Source organism: Electrophorus electricus, chromosome 10 (genome assembly GCF_041902795.1).
Source record: "Electrophorus electricus isolate QZ-2024a chromosome 10, ASM4190279v1, whole genome shotgun sequence".
Taxonomy (NCBI): domain Eukaryota; kingdom Metazoa; phylum Chordata; class Actinopteri; order Gymnotiformes; family Gymnotidae; genus Electrophorus; species Electrophorus electricus.
In genome coordinates, this window is record NC_137506.1 from 19,984,385 (window position 1) to 20,002,953 (window position 18,569).

Consider the following 18,569-nt stretch of genomic DNA (forward strand, 5'->3'; position numbering starts at 1 on the left):
AGACAACTGCATGTCACATCAAAGGATCAATCATGCAGTTATGCGAGATCTGACAAGCACCACCAGCAGCTGAGGAATAAAAACACAGTATTTTCTGGAAACACATAAAATAAGAGCTTTCAGGGATCAACAAATAAACTGGGTACCCCTGGAGAGTGAGCCAGAGGTGGATTTTGTGGTTTGCTGGTCAGAGGTCTGCTCTTTGCCCACTGTGCATTCCTAAAGGCAAACTGAAAAAGGGACTATTATGCACACAGCCAGGACTCTGCCAAGGAGGGAGGACCAGTGCGAGGGTTCTGCCAAGTTCCTCAAGATGCCTCAGTCTACTACTTTATACTGCAGCATAGATAGAAACAAGTTAACAAGTCTGCTGCTCTGAAATGCATAGTTATATACAGACCAACATATTGTACAACGTATAAATACATAGCAGTATAACAATGTATTTTTTATATATATAATGTGTGCATGTTTGTACAGGGAATTTCGGAGAGAGGTCCTTCATCAGCTGTGCAAACAAATATGTTTATACACATACACACAAACACACGTTGTTTTTTTTGTTATGGAAGCATGTGCCATTGCATTTTCCTGGACTACAACAATCTTTTTCCCAATGTTTATATCACAGTTAACCACAGTTTACCTCCATTATGATCTAACACTGACACAAATGCCAACAAATGGGGGGAACAAACAGGATAAACATATTTGTGGTAAATTCCTGTAAGGTCTCAGTCTAAAGGAGATACTTATTTAAAATGCTTTGAAATGCTTTGTGTCAAGCACTGAGGTAGCTGGTGTCTTCAGAACAACAGAACTGGAGAATAGGCCAAGTGAAGATTGACAGTAGAGAGGAAACACTCATTTTCTCCACAGGTGAACATGCCATCCTTTAGTTGCACACCTAGGAGAGGGAGAAGGAGCAGACAGAAAGAAGAGAGAGGTGAAGGAGCAGATAAAAGAGGCTCCAAAAACCACCAGAAAAAAATGCAATGAGGATGAAAAAGATCTATTTAAGGCAGGGTCTTCAGGTCTGTTAGGTTAGCACAGCTGACTCATACCTCGTTTACTCATACTTTAGGTCATCTGTTAGGTTAACACAGCTAACATACCTCATTTACTCATACTTTAGGTCTGTTAGGTTAACACAGCTGACTCATACCTCATTTACTCATACTTTAGGTCTGTTAGGTTAACACAGCTGACTCATACCTCGTTTACTCATACTTTAGGTCATCTGTTAGGTTAACACAGCTAACTCATACCTCATTTACTCATACTTTAGGTCTGTTAGGTTAACACTGCTGACTCACCTCGTTTACTCATACTTTAGGTCATCTTTTAGGTTAACACAGCTGACTCATACCTCATTTACTCATACTTTAGGTCATCTGTTAGGTTAACACAGCTGACTCATACCTCGTTTACTCATACTTTAGGTCATCTGTTAGGTTAGCACAGCTGACTCATACCTCATTTACTCATACTTTAGGTCATCTGTTAGGTTAACACAGCTGACTCATACCTCATTTACTCATACTCCTCGTTTTCCACCCCTTCTCTCCCAGCCAAGATACACACCCATACACTTTATTAATATATATTATCTATTACACACATTTATTTATATAAAACAGCAAAATTCAAATATAGAATACAAGAAATACTTTTCATTATAGCCACAATTAAATTTAAAGTTTACATATAACTAATAAAAATGTTCCAAATCTAAAGGTGGAAAAACAGCTCCTGAGCACTTCACCAAACTGATCAACTATCAGCTAATGCAGGCCCGGGTCCAAGCAAATTGCATTTGTACAGTGAGTAATGGGAGCTCACCGTTTCATTAACAGCTCATAGGATGAAGTGCTGAGCAAACGTGTGGAAGTACACCTGGGGCGTGGACTGTTTGCCTTTGACAGGAAACCCCCATCATTAGATAAGTGAGAGCTGTCGGAGTGGGGGCCAGCGGAGGCCAGCTTAGACCAGAGTGCTTCTGCTCACCCCTCATGCCTCTGATGCATGACAGCTGCCCCCCTGAGTTTGCACAGGGCATTGCATGTGCTGTAATTGGCTGAGTGGGCCTTCAGGTCATGGAGTGGAAGACGATGTTCTGACTGTGTTTTCTGATATTCGTTTGGTTTCTTATTTATTTATTTCGATTGTATTTTGGTGCTGGGAATTCAAATCAAACCAGATGAAAAGTTTCACATACAAAGCTATATTACTGACATCTGGGATCACTTACATTTGTTTTTCTGTATAGAGATTAAATCTAATCTTGGGATAAATTATAAAATAAGATTGTGGAACCTTTAAAAGCTGTATAATTCTCTGGAAAAAAGATGACCCTTGCTGTCCAAGGACTTCTGTCTTCTCAACTGATGTAGAGCAGATGTTTCTCACTGGTATTAGGAGGTTCCAATGGAACGTTTGATTGAATTTCATTGGAAAGTCTGACTGAATTTTCTGTACATTGAAGCAGTTAGACATCAGTCATTGCTATGTGATACTGTGAGGCATATGATTGCCTCACTTCCCAAAACAGAGCAAGTAAAAAGGTTCCAATGTACTGTAAATGATCAGTTCCATGTCTCTATCACAGAAATGCAATCTAACACTGGCCCTGCAAAGTTTATCACTCTATATCATGAGTGAAGCATATTTTGTGTTGACAAAAGGTACACTGAAGACCAAATGCCTAGCCCCCGACCCCCAAAAAACCCAATGACTCCAATGATTTAATCAGCTTAAAAATTACCAGTCAACCTAATTCAAACAAAACCATAAACATCAATAATGGATATTCAGAGATGACTGAAATTTGTCTCACTTTTTATTTCTTCACAAACAGAGGAGTAGACACAGTCTTCAGAACAAAGTGCTGAACGCTAAAGACCTTCTGCAGGTGAGCGTTCAACAGCTCCCACTTGGCATAATAGAAAGCCTTCCCCTTACACTATATACATCCCATCTCAAATGAACCACCAGTTAGGCAAATTTGTGTTGCATTCTCAAACTTTACAACTTCATAGTAACTTAAATGTCTTAAATGTACTTGAAAGGAAATAAAAAACAAACAAACACAAAAACAGCCAAAGTTGTTATAAGCAACGGAAATGATACATTTGTGAGTCTCATTTACCCCTGGTGAAGTACTTGTGGTCACAAAATTCTTTAAATGCACGCAATAATGAGAGACAATATTCCAGTATGCTTTTTAGCCACCGCAGTCTTTAAAAATTAGGCGATTTAAGTCATTCTGGATGTGCCTTGGCCATTGTGCAGTGTGAACCATATGCAATGACTTCATTCTCAGCCCAACCACACCCTACAGTTTCTACAGCTGTGCTAAGTGGAAAATCCTCAGGCTAAACACAGCATTCGTCTGTCCAAGGGCAAAGTGCACCATCCCTAAAGTGAGCTCACATGCAGCGCTTCCTGGTGGCATTACAAGGTGGAGAAGATCAAAAGGTCTATAACTTATTCTTGAATTTAAGTTTCAGTCACTTAATATGGTTTATTCTGTATGACAATTCTCTATGGATTATTCAACTGCACATTAGCGCCAAAGTTAACAGCAGCTGTGTTTTGCCTTGAAGCACGGCTACATAGGATTACAGTATATGTCGATGCATTTGACAACAGTGCGTAGGCTTTGTGAATGAGTACCCATGTAGCATTATACAAGATGGACATAAAGCAGGGATAAAAGCACGAGATGTGTTACCCAAGCGGAGACTGAAACCTAGTTTTCTTAAGCTTTTTTTGACTGGATAACAGCAATGCTGTCCTCAGATCAGTCATTTGGAAGTAATTTCCTTGGATATGATGAGTACAAGCTCTTGTATTCAGAAGCTTCAACAAGGAGGTAAAGACAAATCTGAGTGGTTGGTTCTGGTGAGCTGTCTTAACAGAAATTCTGCTTTCACAAACAACCAACAAACCGTGAATTACTGGTGGAAACCAGCTTTAGTGGAAACAATGCCAAAAGGTGAACTACGAAAAGACTATGTAAAAAAACCTAAAAGGACAGAGCATCCGTCTAGCTTTCAGGTTCTCGTTTCATAAAGCACCTGTATCAACACAAGCATACTGTCACATGACATTGGTCAAGTGGCAATATGTATACGTTTAAATAAATAAGGTCATAAATAACAAAAATCTCAAGAACAAGAAAACATTTGAAACTGTTTGCATCATAGCACAACACCCTTTGTCCTGATGCAAATCATGTCACAGAAACCAGACAGTTCTCTATAAAGTGGGCTTGCCTTTAAAAAATGCATAGATGGTGCCCGGAGATATGAAAGTAACGCAGGAGAAAGGAGGAAGTACTCTTTTTCAGCCAGTGCTCCAGATCACTATGGTTAAATTCTGCAACACAGAGTTGCCGTCAAGTGACCTCAGGGAAAAACACCCAAGCCTAGCCGAAATCATTGTAGCGCAGTCTTATGTCAGGCCACACACACCCAGGCCACTGCATGGGCAGAATAATTACACAAAAGAAAAGGAATGAGACATGGCAGACTGTTAGGAGGAGAAAGTAAAAACCACAACATGAAAAACTATCAATGATCCACCTTTTTTTTTTAAGGACAAAAGAAAAAGATGAAATGATAGCATTTATACCTATATACATACATAATTCACAGCAGTATATACATACAACCGTCCCTGATCAGATAAGGCCAAAGTGCAGTAAGTGTGTAGTAGAACCACACACCTTCCAGGCTGCTACACTCTGTCTGAATGCTCCCATGATCCCAGTTGTGTTAATGCTAAATGTGATTAGTCATTAAAACATGAGGGCCCATATAAGCTATCTCGCATAAAATTAAGCAAATGTACCATCTACTCAACAGCTCTTTAATTCTGTTCTTCTTTTTTAACAATACAAAAAAGAAAAAAATGTTTACATTTATACAAAGCTCCAGCATCTACTGGAATTAGCCAAAGGCATCTCAGGATCATGTGTAAGTAACGTCCTCTTTGAAGGTCCTGCTTTAAAGAGAAGATCTGGATGTCCAGGAGGGCTTGGGCTTAGAGGTCTGTTATTGGAGGCAAAAGGTGCATTGGCTCTTATACAGCAGCTCACTTAGAGGAGAGAGGAGGTGAGAGCACAGAGGGAAGGGCAGAGGCAGAGCACGAGATGTGTGTGTGTGTGTGTGTGTGTGTGTGTGTGTGTGAGAGAGAGAGCGAGAGACACACACACAGACATGGAGACTTCCTCAGTGCCAGTATGTGGTCAGAGCATGCCAAAGCCCTCACTGCCCTCACTGATGGCCAGCTTCAGCAGTTTGTGCAGCTCCTCATAGGAGTCATAGGTAGGGAGGCACAGCTGGTTAAAACTAGGAGAGGAAAATAGAGGGAATCCAATTACCATGGACAGCTCGACTGACAGATATCCAAATAAAGTAAAATCCAGCTAAAGGTGTAGACATGTAGAGGATGAGGCCTCTGGTTTAATTCAAGTAAACTAATATTTCTCTCTGTGTGTGTGTGTGTGTGTGTGTGTGTGTGTGTGTGTGTGTGTGTGTGTGTGTGTGTGTGTGTGTGTGTGTGTGAGAGAGAGAGATGTATACACATACCAGGTGTGTGCAGTTGGCAAGGTGCTGTGTGTGGGGGCTGCTATGATCTGGAAGGAGGGACAGAGTGTATTGAAGCCCCCGGGGGGCAGCTGAGAGGAGCCGGTGGTGAACTGGAGCAGGCGTGCTAGCTCTTCCTGAGTGAAGGAGGACACCACAGCCCAGAACCATTTCATCACCTACACACACACACACACACACACACACACACAAAGTTGGCAGTTGAAAAGGGACATCTCTTTGGTCCATTGCTGAGCAGTGAAACACTTCATGAGAAAATTATAAAGACAGACTACAAATTAAACGGAAAACATTGGGCTTTTGGAATGGAACCAAAACTGTAATTGTGTGGTGAATGTGTAAAAATTAGATAATTAGTAGAAAAATCTGTTTTTTGTATTTTTATCCATGCCCAACATTTTTTACTTAATTACATAAATTAATCACAAGAATCTTAACTCTTAAAAGCCAAACAAAAAGTTCCAGTACCAGTCCACAGCTGGGGTTAACCACCCACCTTCTCTCTGAAATGCCATGAGCCTCCAACTATAACAGCATGGGCTTTGAAATCCTGCACATTAATGTCCCCAGTACCACACATCAGCAACTGTGCAAAGACAAAAGATAACAATGGCATTTTAATGGGACCACACACAAACACATATAAACACATACAAACACACAGAGGAAAAACTCCTTTTTGCTTAATAGTTATAAAGGTCTTATTGTAAGTAAGTATACAAAGTAAAACAAACCACTGTTTTTCCATGTTTATAGAAATATTGACAGGATTACCTCCAACTCATTCTCATCAAATATGGCCAAGAGGTTCTCAGGAACAAGTTCATTCAAACCTGTGGATTACAAAACATCTATGTTTGCTCTGAACCCATACATTGAAAGAAGCACCAATATGCTGATGGGGTGGTTGGTGCGCTCCTACCTTTGAGGAAGTGCTCCACCTCATCCCGCACCTGAGTGGCCAGCCGATACTGAGCCAGTAGATTCAGGTAATGCACCTTGTTTTCGTTAGTCACAGCAATCTGTGCACCCCCAGAAATCAGCTCCACCACCTGCACAAATGCACGCACTTTTACTCCCACTTAGCACTATGGTGATTTTGTGCATTTCCCCATGTCTACAATTTCACACCTAGTACTATAAAAATGTACTTTAAACATTCAGCTTCCCCATCTGCTCAACAGCTCCTGACAGGCCTACAGTAGCAGAGGGCATTCATTAGACTGAAACATGTTGCCTTGTGTGTTTCTCCGCATGCCTGAGGGGCACTAGATGCCAGGCTATGAAGAGAGAGCTATTTGGAAGAGAAGACGAGCGTTACCTTCTCCAACTGCCCCGATTTGCTGTACTTCTCCTCAGCGAACACAAGGTCCATTTCGCTCACGTCATTGTTTAGCAGGAAGCAGACCTTGGTCTTGTAGAACTCGGGATCGTCCGTCTCAAAGTACTGCCGCGGTAAACAGGGTGGGGGGTGTGGATGGTAGGAGAGATTGAAACCAGTCAAATGTGTAAAGCAAAACAAACAGGCATTACCCCATCCGAAGAAACGTGCACAGCCTTTGCCAGCGGCCGGAGCAGCTGGGCCTTCAAACGCTAGCCACAAAACCAGCACAAAACTGTGGCTCAGCCCAGAGCAAAGACAAGAAGGTGGGGGCTGTGTCTGCAGCCTTGGGAGGCATTTAACAGAGGCCCTTGGGAAAGTTAACAAGCAGAGAGGTGATGACATGTCTGTCAGAGCAACACACAGGCTCCACAGACAGATTTATGACTTCAGTTCTCCACTATTTATTGAAGGCATTAAGAGGGAATTATAACCACTGACAAGTACTTGCGTGTACTGTTTTCAAAGAAATGTATATTTTACAACAGATGTAATAACAAACATGGCTGAATTTCTTCAAATTAGAGGAATGCATGAATATGTACAAGCCACAGGCATGCTCTTGATGCTTGATTGAAACAGGCACCATTACCTTGTAGTTCATGCGCAAGCCGATGATCTGGGCCAGGAAGGAGCGAGTGAACCTGGCACGTACCAACTGCTTGTAAGCCCCTCCCAGCGCCGACTCATACAGACACTTCCCCACCACACGGCCAGCAAACTCATACATCTTCAGCCTCAGGTGAGGGGGCCGCTCGGCGTTAGGATGGACCTGCCTCACATACACAGTAACCTGTCCTCAGACACAGCTCATATCACACACCAGTCTACTTTCTCAACTATACGTCTCTGAGACAACAGGATGTTAGTATCTTGATGTTACTTATTTTATTTGAAAAAAACAAAAAACAAAGTGTGGTCAACATATCTGCAATCTCTCTAGTTTGATTTCTGAAAGCTGGAGAAGCGAAATTGAGTAGCTGTGGGAGACTGATGCGTACCAGACCCTGGTTGTTGTCACTAAATCGTGTGAACAGCTGGTTGTTGGTGTCAAACAGAGTCTTGCACACAAGCTCAAACCACTCCCGCCTCGGTCCACCCCAGTCCAGAGCTATATGAGGCACACACAAACAGAAAACTATATTTCCACTGCCAATGGTACTTATCACCATGTACCATTTAAGGACTTAAATTGTTAAAACCATCTTTTATTGATTTATGAACAGACCTTCTTCATCCTGAAACACCACCTCAAAGTTCTTACTCCAGTCTGACACAGAGAAGTTCCTAGTGGCCTTAAGAGACTGAAGTAGGGAGAAAAAAAAAAAGTGTGTCAGTTAAGATGAACCTCACAATCATAAATAACTACCACCACCACAAGAACATTTTCAGAAGTAGAGAGCTAAAAAGCCATGCGAGTAGAGAGGGTTACTCACAGAGTCGAGGATGGAGTGGCGGCTGATCTTCAGGCAGGTCTTAGTCCGAGGCCTCTTAGAATGGATGTGCCTGAGCTCCCGCTGGAAAAAGCTTACCTTGTCCTGAAATGTCTCAGAACCTCCTGTGGGCCAAACAACCAGAGCAAAACGATCAAACTCATTACCAAACAACCTTGAGCATTTTTACCTGCATGTATCCCAGGGGTCAGGCTCACCAATGTTCTTGTGAAGGAAGCGAATAAATGTGGCAGCCATGATGTTCCTGTCCTTGCAGCTCAGCTCCACAGGAGGCTGGATGCCATCATCCACCACCAGAGTCAGGTACTTATGGTTTGGGTCTGGCCCATGGTATGTGAACTAAGGGGGGTGGGGGACAGGGGGAGGAGGAGGAAGCCAGAAAAAAAAAAAATAAAAATGATTTTTTTTAGCATGAGGCATCTCAACAGCGTCTTGCAGTCTTCAACAAGGCGGAGCAAACCTTGGTCCCGGGGCACACACGAAAAGTGAAAAGACGCCAGGGAATAATCTTCAGGTAAAACTCCTTCACAGAGAGTTGCTGAAATATGACAGAGTTCAAATGAATGAGAGAACACGAAGGTTAAACAAATGCGTGTGACAGTGCTAGAGACCAATCCTAAATGACCTACCTTTGGTGATATGTAGCAGTAGACCTTTTTTGGTTTCTTGACCTTCTCCAGTTGGCCCTCTACAGGCGAGTCGTGCTCATCTTCCTCATCACCCACAGAGGGTCGTCTCTGTGGGGTCAGGAGAGAGGAGGCTGGCAGCTGCCACGGAGAACCACTGTAGTTGCCTGTGCTGTAGAGGTAGGCCTCAAAGTAGATACTAATGCCTGGAGTGGACACGTTCTTCTCCACACAGCTCTTCTCATTCTCTGAAGTGTTGATTTCAAAAGAAATGGAAAAGAAATCAAGTTTCAATTGTCGACAGTACTTGAAAAAGCCAAATACTCGGGTGAGGGAGTGTACACCTGCAACACACACACACACACACACACACACACACACACACACACACACACACACACACACACACACACACACACACACACACACACACACACACACACACACACACACACACCTATGCATTCAACTTTTAAATCTCATAGATTAACAGGAAAAAAAGAAAGGGCTTCACCGCTTAGCACAATGATGTCAAACTCTCCATTGCTGAGTGACTGATCCCTGTAAGTGATGCGTGCCCTGAAGCAGCCCTTCTTCTTCAGAGTGAGCCGAAGCAGGACATGACACTGCTGCTTAATACAGGAGACGGCCGTGCTGTAGTAGTCCTCCGAGCTGTCCTCTTCCACGCTGCCCAACTATGGCACAGAAAGGGACAGAAATGGCCAAGAAAGGACAGAATAAATCACAATAAGGGGCAGAGAAGAGAAATTTAGAGAGAAGGGAAGAACATGGTCATCACTCATACTGTCTCTTGTAGCCAGTTGAGCTTGTTAAACGGTGATAAAGCGGGTCATGCAGCTGTATGCCCAGCTCGTGGGTGCTGGGAAGGTCTCTTACTGGGTGAATATGAACGCTATAGTTGGCCTCATCCACCAGGGAGACGGAGTTGCTAGTGGGGTTGCCGTACTCATCCCGAGGCTCAATCTGCAGCGTGTGTTGCAGTCCGTATGTCAGCACCAGAGTGGAAAAGTGGTACGCAATCTTCGTTTTGGAGGGCACCACCATCCCTGGAACAAATAAGTACAAAACACAGGGCACTAGAATTCCAACAGAAAGGAAAACACCCGATTCCACAAGTAGAGTCAGCTTACATGCCACGTGCTCTTTGACATGTTCCATGTCCAAGAAAAATAAATGTTTGAGTTCATGTACACAGAGTATGAACACTTCAAAAACTTTACAATCAATATTGATATTATACAAATACAGCTGAAATAAAAAACGGCTTTTAGCACTCTAGCTGGGTCCACTTCAGTAAACCCAGCTGCCACAGAAAATGCTATCCTTCTAAACACTGCAGAAAGAATTCAAACCCCAACAGACAAGAAAAATAAAAGACAGCGTCAGTCATGCCTGTAAGTATTGCTTTACCCCAGCAAAACAAGACAAACGAAGACTAGGAAGGAGGACAGCATCCTTGGCTCCCACTACAGTGTCTCAGGGTTCCCCTTACCTGGCTGGAATATCTTGTAATAGGGGCTATAGGCAACATTGAGGCCACCCAGTTTAACGGCCACCTCGTAGCGGCCGGCCTTGCGCACAGTGAAGGTCACTTTCACCACGTTGGACTCCGGTTCCTGGACGACCTCCTGGGTGACAGGAATATCCAGAGCCAGCTCTATGTGAGTGATGTTCACCCTCAGCCCCACAGGCCTGCGGGCCGGGAACGGCTGCCCATTCTTATAGAAGAGCTGAGGGGACGGACAGCAAACGCTGGGTTAACAGAGCCGAGCATCATGTCAGCCGCACAACGCACAAGCCCTTTCTGGTAATACCTGCACACGGAAGCTCATGGTCTGGCCCACCTCCTGGGGCTCCTTCCAGTCCCAGGAGACCTTGCAGGAGCGGGGGTCCAGGTAGTTGCCCCGCACGTAGTCGTAAATGCTACGGTCGCCTCGGCGGCCTGGGTCCTCATTCTGCAGGAAGCTGACTACGCGTGCTGCGAGCTCACACAAGAACTTGATGGTGAAGACGAATGCGATGATGGAAACGGTTATTCCACCTGCGGGGCGGCGGGGATCCCATCCAGAAAAGCATTTAGGGGAGAACGGCAGCTTCATGAAAATGCTAACAAGAAGTAACACAGAAGCACTTCAAGTTCCTCATGTCATAGATTCAATTCCTCCTTGTTGTGAAATGGCAGTGCAGAAGCTTATTGCTCTTGACCTTTAGCTCACTTTTGCCCAGGCCCTCTGGTTCACTGCTGACATGTATTATCTTGTGCTTTTGTCTTGTCTACTGATCAAAGATGTGTTTAGTATTTATATAGCACATTTTAATGTTCTACACTGCTGCTATTCCGCTCACAGGGGATCAATAAAGTACATCTATAGAAAGTTTTATTGCCATTCTGAATTTGCGCACTTATTCTAGGCATTTAAGAGTTGTTAGGTGGCTAGATCTGATCAAATAAATAATAAAAAGCTAAAACTAAAAGTAAGAAAAAAAGGAGGAAAATTAAAACTTACCAATCACGTAAAACATGAGGTCCCTTATCAGAAAGCACAGTGCAACAGTACAGCCAAATATGAGCGCTCCCACTGAAAGATATGGGCATGCATTATTTATCATAATTGTATGTGAATAATTGCCAATCCGATCACCAATGATCTGAAACAGAATACAGGATCTCATACTAGCTGGATTCACACCTAAAATCATAAATTTTCCGGGTTTACTTGATTTTCTTTGATTTCTAGCAAACAACAACTACCACCTCGATGTTCAGCTGTGAAGCCTTAATAAATGACAAACATTTACCAAAAAAAAAGGCTACTCCCCAGAAGTGAGAGGGCGTGAGAATGCTTGACTGAAAGCATTGACTACAGAGGAAAAAAATTCCAGATCAGGGGTGTGGAGATCTTGCTTAGCTACTTTCTAAGACAATGATGCACACATAAAATTAAATGATATCTAAGGTTTATAGAAGTTTGGTCCACTATCGGCTATACCCCCATATTCCACCTGCCATCATGCTCACCAATGGACCACTTCTCGTTAAGGCGCCTCTCTGCAAGGCTGTGCACCAGCTGTATCTCGTAGTCCTGGTCTCTGCTGCCCCTGGAGGCTTGGAGCACCTTCACTCCTGTAGACAGCTTGATGTAATCCTCGTAGTAATAGCCCCAGGCTGCCAAAGAGAGCTGAAGCTGGCTGTCAAACTGGGCCAAGTCATCCAGATTTGTACATCCCAGGGCCTTCAGACTGCCAAAACATAAGAGCAGTGCTATGCTTAGGCTATACAACCAATCCATTCATGTTCAATACAAATGTGAACCTGTTAATTAATTACATTAATAATGACAGCTGAATTTCAGCAAAAACATACAATAATAATAATGGTATTTCATGCAATGGGAGGTTATCGACAAGTTTACAATCACCATCAAATGATTTTTCAACATTGCTACTAAACGGCACAGGTGCCAAGAGAAGCAGCAATACCAACTGTCATGACCAAAACTTAAGTACCAGCACATACCATGTAGTGATATAAGTAACCTTTTAGGCATTGGACATTTGTATACTTCCATAGATGTATTTGTTATGCTTTGCAAATTTCTTTCACGCGGAGTATGTTAGTGACGTTAATGCTGGATAATAATATCAGCCAATTTATTTACATAAATTCATGAAGCACACAATAATGCCATAGTATTAACATCATGTGACATTATATTAGCCAAAATTAAACAAGTCATACCTTGCATACTTTGGACCCAACCGTGCACAAACCAGACAGGAAACACCAGTAATGTGAGAAAACCAGAGTAACATTTAACCCACTGAATCTGTGAGGTCCTTGTTAGGGACACTTTTAGAGAACACTACAGTGTACATTAGCTGATAAAGGGTTTTAGAACATTTGTCTTAAGGGTTCAAATAGACTGAGGATATCAGTAAAGATGAGACAGGACCAGAATGTGAACAATGTGCAAAGAATCTATAATTTTTATCAAATGTTGTGTCATATAGCAGATGATGTTTTAGTTAATTTCTGTTTAAATATTTCATATTTGTTCACATAAACAACAATTGTCAAACTATCAAATAACATGAACCTTCTTATGTCTAAACTGTCCTAATGCTACATTATCAAGAAAGTGAAACTGTACATGAAACAAAGGTGCAATGAAGTATCCTAGCAGAGAGTGCCATAGCACACGCTGCAGCACTGCAGGGGTTCTGTGTGTTCCACGTCTAAGTGTAACAAGGAACAAGCACTGCAGCAAATGACCCCCTCTTCCCTGCAGTTGCCATACCTCAATGTCATTCACCTGTTTTGTTATTCCGCATGTGTATTCACTACTGCCCTCTGGTGGAATTAACAACAAACCACCACCCTGTTCATTCACAGAACCAGAGTAAAAAAGTTCGCCAACCATCAAACTGCTTGAAGACCATAAGCAACTTTATTGACGGGAGCAGGCGAGCTGGATGATTAACCCCATAAAAAATACTGATGTATACTGATTATAGAAATGGTGTGTGTGTGTGTGTGTGCGCGCGCGCGCGCGCGTGTATATTTGAAGATTTACGTGTGGTAGTAGTGCTCCAGGCTCTGGGAACACAGCCACTCCTGAAAGGCAAAGTCTCGGAGCAGCCGGACGTGAGCCTCCGTGATGTCCCTCCACCGCCGCTGCTCCAGCACCACCTCCTCCAAGCGGGTCAACACACTCAGACTGAGCTCTTCAAGAGACTGAACATCTACACACACACACACACACACACACACACACACACACACACACACACACACACACACACACACACACGTACAAACTCTTGCACATTCATTTGTTATATGAAATAAGTGTACTGCCAAATCTGAAAAAAAGACAACTCTAACTTTGGCCCACTGGCAGCTTGTAATCAGTGCAATTTCTGAAAATTTCCAAACACTGAGCTTTAATCTAATGTGGAAAAATAGGGTTACCGGTCCATATTATTTTCTTTTTTCCTTTTTGAAGATTTTGGTATAGCCTCAAACCAAAAGTGAACTAAATATCCCTGGCTTTGCAACAATTCTACTGACCTTCAAATAAATGTTTGTAGTCGGAGAGCCCATGACCCTGTAGCCATTCTCCAATCTGACTTTCCTTGCTTTTCTTCCAGCGTGCTTCCCAGAAGAAAACCCACGACACTGAACAGAAGACGAAGGTCAGCAAGAAGCGGCGGTCCATCAGACCATCTTCAGCCTCGACTCAGACCTCTGTGTGCTCAGAGTGTAATGCAGGACTGCATGTGGCCGAAGCCAGCCTCTCTCTGTCTCTCTCTCCAGATACCTTCAGTTTTGCTGTTTATGGAAGACACAGTCTTATCTTCCCATGAGTATTTTTACCATGTCGTCCCAAGTCCTTGAATGCCGCTGCAGGAAAAAAATGTAATACCCAAAATGCAACATATTCTTACGTTTGTACAATGCCCGCAAATGCAAGAGCTGTAGTTTGCAGAGATGCAAACAAAGCCTCTGTCCACTGTACTAAAGTCCCAGTCAAAGTAAATATTTAAAAAGTGACAAACAGGGATCACTGGAGTGTGTATTCCATATAAGCTTACTATGAATCAGTCAACCTAATTAAAAATCATTACTTACAATGATTAGGAATCACCTCAACACATAATTAATACTTATTTAATACTGCTCTGTGTGATTTCTTTTTACCATTATGCAGCATCTGGGATTTGTTTAGTCAAACTAAGCATATCCATGTGTTCCTGTGTCCTTGAGACTGCAGATGTAGGCCTTAAAACATCCAATTGTGAGCTAGAAGAGCTCTGACAAATGTTCTAAAAACTCACTAACCTTTACAGCGTAAAAAGTTAGCCAACACGGTTCTGGCTGTGCATATTTAGCCAAGTGCTTCCCGAAGCATGCACGAGGAAATCTATTAATCTCATATGAGACATATTGGTCTTATGGGGTAAAATTGTTGGATTCGTTTCTGAATACAGCCGTCTTACATTAGACGTAACATTAACCCATTCAAACTATGCATTTCTTTTCCCCTTGAAATTGTCTCCTAGCGTTACAGTTATAAAAAAAAACTATCGTAAGCCTACAGAGTACACCATTATGGACGATATAGCTGTCCGTCAGCTATAGCCAACTGTTTATAAAACACCACAACTGTTCCATGGCACAAAACAAGGATGCTCATGGTTCAATGTCAACGATGTTAGCTAAACATAAGTAAACGTATAACTGCTAGCGTCTGATAACTAGCTAGATTTTCAGGAAATCCTTCCAGGTGCAAATTAATTAGCTAGTTTATGTGTTTAGCTAGGTAGCTCGGAATCAGGGGCAACGACCGCCCCGTCAAAAACAAATAAGCTGGGTAGATAGATGGGTTAGATAGCAAGCTAGCGTTACCCACCCAAGCTAACTGAGGACATTAACCTAGCTAGCCTGATCATTAGGAATCTTAAGTAGCATAAGAAATGAATTCGACCATAAGATGTGAAGTTCTAATTCGCTGAAATGCTCTCAATACACAGAACTAATGTTTCATATTTACGTTCAACGGACCAAAACAGCTTACCTTAAGTATGCGTTAGCTCACTGTTGTCAACCGGAAGAAGCGCAATGCCATTGTCGTCGACTGATGACGTATATGGTTAAATTGATTCCGTCGCTGCACGAGGGGCTGCTAAATAGTGATTGATCCTTGCATTTTTGAAATGGTAAATAACTGTAAATAAAGTTCTCTGCCACCATACTCTCTTACATTTATTAACTGATGGATAACGACATACTTATTATCTATTTATGTTTGGTTAGAAATTGCACTACAGGCAGTCAGCTAGCTAGCTAGCCGGATACGGTATAGGTAACTAGCAAGGTTAGCTAGCTCACAGATGATTGACTTAATTCAAGGGACTAAAATGTTTTTGCTCATATTGTTTTCTTTCTGAAGGGGAAACAGAAGAAGCAGAAATATGCTGCTATGAAAAGAATGATCAGTTTAAAGGATCAAAGATTGTAAGTATCTTCATTAAGGTTGCATTCATCAACATAAAAATGCAACTCGTCGTCCACGAGTTCCTCCTAACATAACGTAATGGTATTTTTGTTTGTTTCTTTTTTTTTTCATTAAGAAAGGAGAAGGATCGAGCAAAAACAGAAAAAAAGAAGAAAGAAGATCCTTCAGCCATTAAGGAACAAGAAGTGTAAGAATACCTAAACTACTGCTATTCAAAATACCCCCAAATCCTCTGGGTGTACTTTAATAGGTGACCTCACATTGAAGATAAAGTAAAAAAGTGACTCAATATCTTTATCATCCCTAGGCCAAAGTATCCATCATGTCTGTTCTTCCAGTACAACACTCAGCTTGGTCCTCCCTATCACATCCTTGTGGATACAAACTTCATCAACTTTTCAATAAAGGCAAAGCTTGATGTAGTCCAATCAATGATGGACTGCCTGTATGCTAAATGTGAGCAATTGCACACTTGTTGCACAGATATTTTGTTTTTTAAAGACAGAACTACGTTATATTTTCATTTGTGTTATTCAGGTATTCCTTGCATCACAGACTGTGTCATGGCTGAGCTTGAGAAATTAGGAATGAAATACAGAGTTGCCTTGAGGTAACAACATGCATTAATCCGTAACTACACTTAAAAAAAACACATTTCACAGCAGTGATTTTCTGCGCAAATGTCACAAGCCTGACTTTTCTAAATGTGAACTTTTAAATTTCATAACTGTTTAAATTTTCTAAAATGTTAAAATGTTACCTGTCTAGATGGACCCCAACACCTTGAGAAAAATCATACATTAAAATATTAATTATACGTTTATTATTGAAAATATAAATATTGTAAACAATGTAATAGAGGCAGGAATGTAAAAGAGGCAGGAAAATGGGTAAACTGAATTTGTGGTTACACGCAGCTTCCAGTCTTATTATTTTAAAGATTTTTTCACCTTACTTGCTATGTAGAATTCCACATTTCAAAATCTCATTCAAGATAAGTAAAGTGTTTATTCAGGGAGCATCTGAAGAGAATCCAGGTGTCTTGCCAAGGTGCTTTACATTAAAATGAAATAATTGAAACTATATAACATTAAAAATAATTACACAACACAAACATCCATCATTAATTCGATCCACTAAATGTAAAACATTTTGAGGGGTGATAGGTGGCAGATTCCAGGGAAATCATGTTGTATTTGAAGCATAATTGTTAGTTTTCAGTAGTTATTTTCATGTTCCTTTGAAATGCCTTTGTAGAATAGCCAAGGATCCTCGCTTCGACCGCATGCCATGCTCACATAAAGGAACATATGCTGATGACTGCTTAGTGCAAAGGGTGACTCAGGTAACACAGCATTGCCATCTGTCCTCTGATCTGTATCTTATTCGGCTACAAAGCCACTGCTTAAATTGATGAATGCCATCTAATATGCTGACTTCCTCTCTTAGCACAAGTGTTACATTGTAGCTACAGTGGATAGAGACCTAAAGAGGAGAATTCGAAAGATCCCAGGAGTCCCAATCATGTACATCTCTAATCACAGGTAATCAGTCCACAAAAACTACTAACTTGGTTGTCCATCAAAAATGTTTAAGGCCTGTTCTTCTATTGTTTGTCTCTTGAACTTAAAGCTCCAAGTTAAATTTAAATACAATATGTAGTTTCCTTGGCATAGTAATGTCATTGTGATCACTGTACAGTAGAGGGCGCCTAATTCATTACTGAATTGTGCACTGTGTAATATCAGTTACACGTAACCGAAATGCCTCATAAATGCACTTACTGAAATAAACTTAAATGCTCTAAAACATTGTTTTGGAAACATTGTACAAAGCCCATTGAGATGCCCAAGCAACCAAGAGGCAAGTTTTGAGAACTGCAGTAACGTTTGAATTAAAACAACACATTAATATCTGCAGTAGGCATATTTTCTATGCTTCGTAGTAAAGACTGGGCCACTAATTTAAAATTCTTAAATTAAAGCTCTTAACTGAAGGTTTAAAATTAATTCCTTGTGATATGATAGTCATTCCTTAATGTTAAAGGCTGTTAAATTTAAAATGGTATCTTTAAATGCAAATGTGAATTTTATGAAAATGAACAATTGCTAAGCTTTATTACAGGTACTTAGAGGATACATAGAGGAAAGAAAAAAATAATTTAATCATGAAACTTTTTGTTCAACAGGTATAACATCGAACGGATGCCAGATGATTATGGTGCACCCAGGTTATAGGGTGCTAGCAAGGGTTTTGTTTTGTTTTTTGTTTTATTTTTTTCATACTTTATATCACCCACATGTATATTAAAGTGTTTGCACATTTGGGTGTTTCGCTTATTTTTCCCCAATGTTATACTCAGCAAATTATTTATTTGGTTATAGGAACGTACATTTGCTGTGTGATTGAGAGTGAGAGAGAACGAGTACGAGAGTGATTTGTGCTAACTATTGTGT

At 41.5% G+C, this 18,569-nt stretch overlaps 2 protein-coding genes across 2 annotated transcripts; one reads left to right on the plus strand and one right to left on the minus strand.

Moving 5' to 3' along the window:
- Positions 1 to 2,821: 2,821 nt before the first annotated feature.
- On the minus strand, positions 2,822 to 15,722 carry arel1 (apoptosis resistant E3 ubiquitin protein ligase 1). Its single transcript, XM_035533019.2, has 22 exons — positions 15,673 to 15,722; positions 14,166 to 14,498; positions 13,669 to 13,837; positions 12,114 to 12,334; positions 11,602 to 11,673; positions 10,909 to 11,135; positions 10,587 to 10,824; positions 9,971 to 10,140; positions 9,588 to 9,768; positions 9,077 to 9,321; positions 8,908 to 8,985; positions 8,645 to 8,786; positions 8,430 to 8,551; positions 8,222 to 8,297; positions 7,995 to 8,104; positions 7,586 to 7,765; positions 6,934 to 7,059; positions 6,535 to 6,664; positions 6,387 to 6,445; positions 6,109 to 6,198; positions 5,595 to 5,770; positions 2,822 to 5,354 (listed from the first exon to the last, which is right to left on the minus strand). Exons 2-22 carry the CDS (start codon positions 14,311 to 14,313, stop codon positions 5,252 to 5,254), a joined length of 3,063 nt encoding a protein of 1,020 aa, XP_035388912.1. The 5' UTR covers positions 14,314 to 14,498; positions 15,673 to 15,722; the 3' UTR covers positions 2,822 to 5,251.
- On the plus strand, positions 15,722 to 18,437 carry fcf1 (FCF1 rRNA-processing protein). Its single transcript, XM_027015342.3, has 8 exons — positions 15,722 to 15,814; positions 16,048 to 16,112; positions 16,229 to 16,300; positions 16,421 to 16,569; positions 16,651 to 16,723; positions 17,371 to 17,458; positions 17,563 to 17,657; positions 18,302 to 18,437. The coding sequence occupies exons 1-8, from the start codon at positions 15,812 to 15,814 to the stop codon at positions 18,348 to 18,350; spliced, it is 594 nt and encodes a 197-aa protein (XP_026871143.1). The 5' UTR covers positions 15,722 to 15,811; the 3' UTR covers positions 18,351 to 18,437.
- Positions 18,438 to 18,569: the final 132 nt, after the last annotated feature.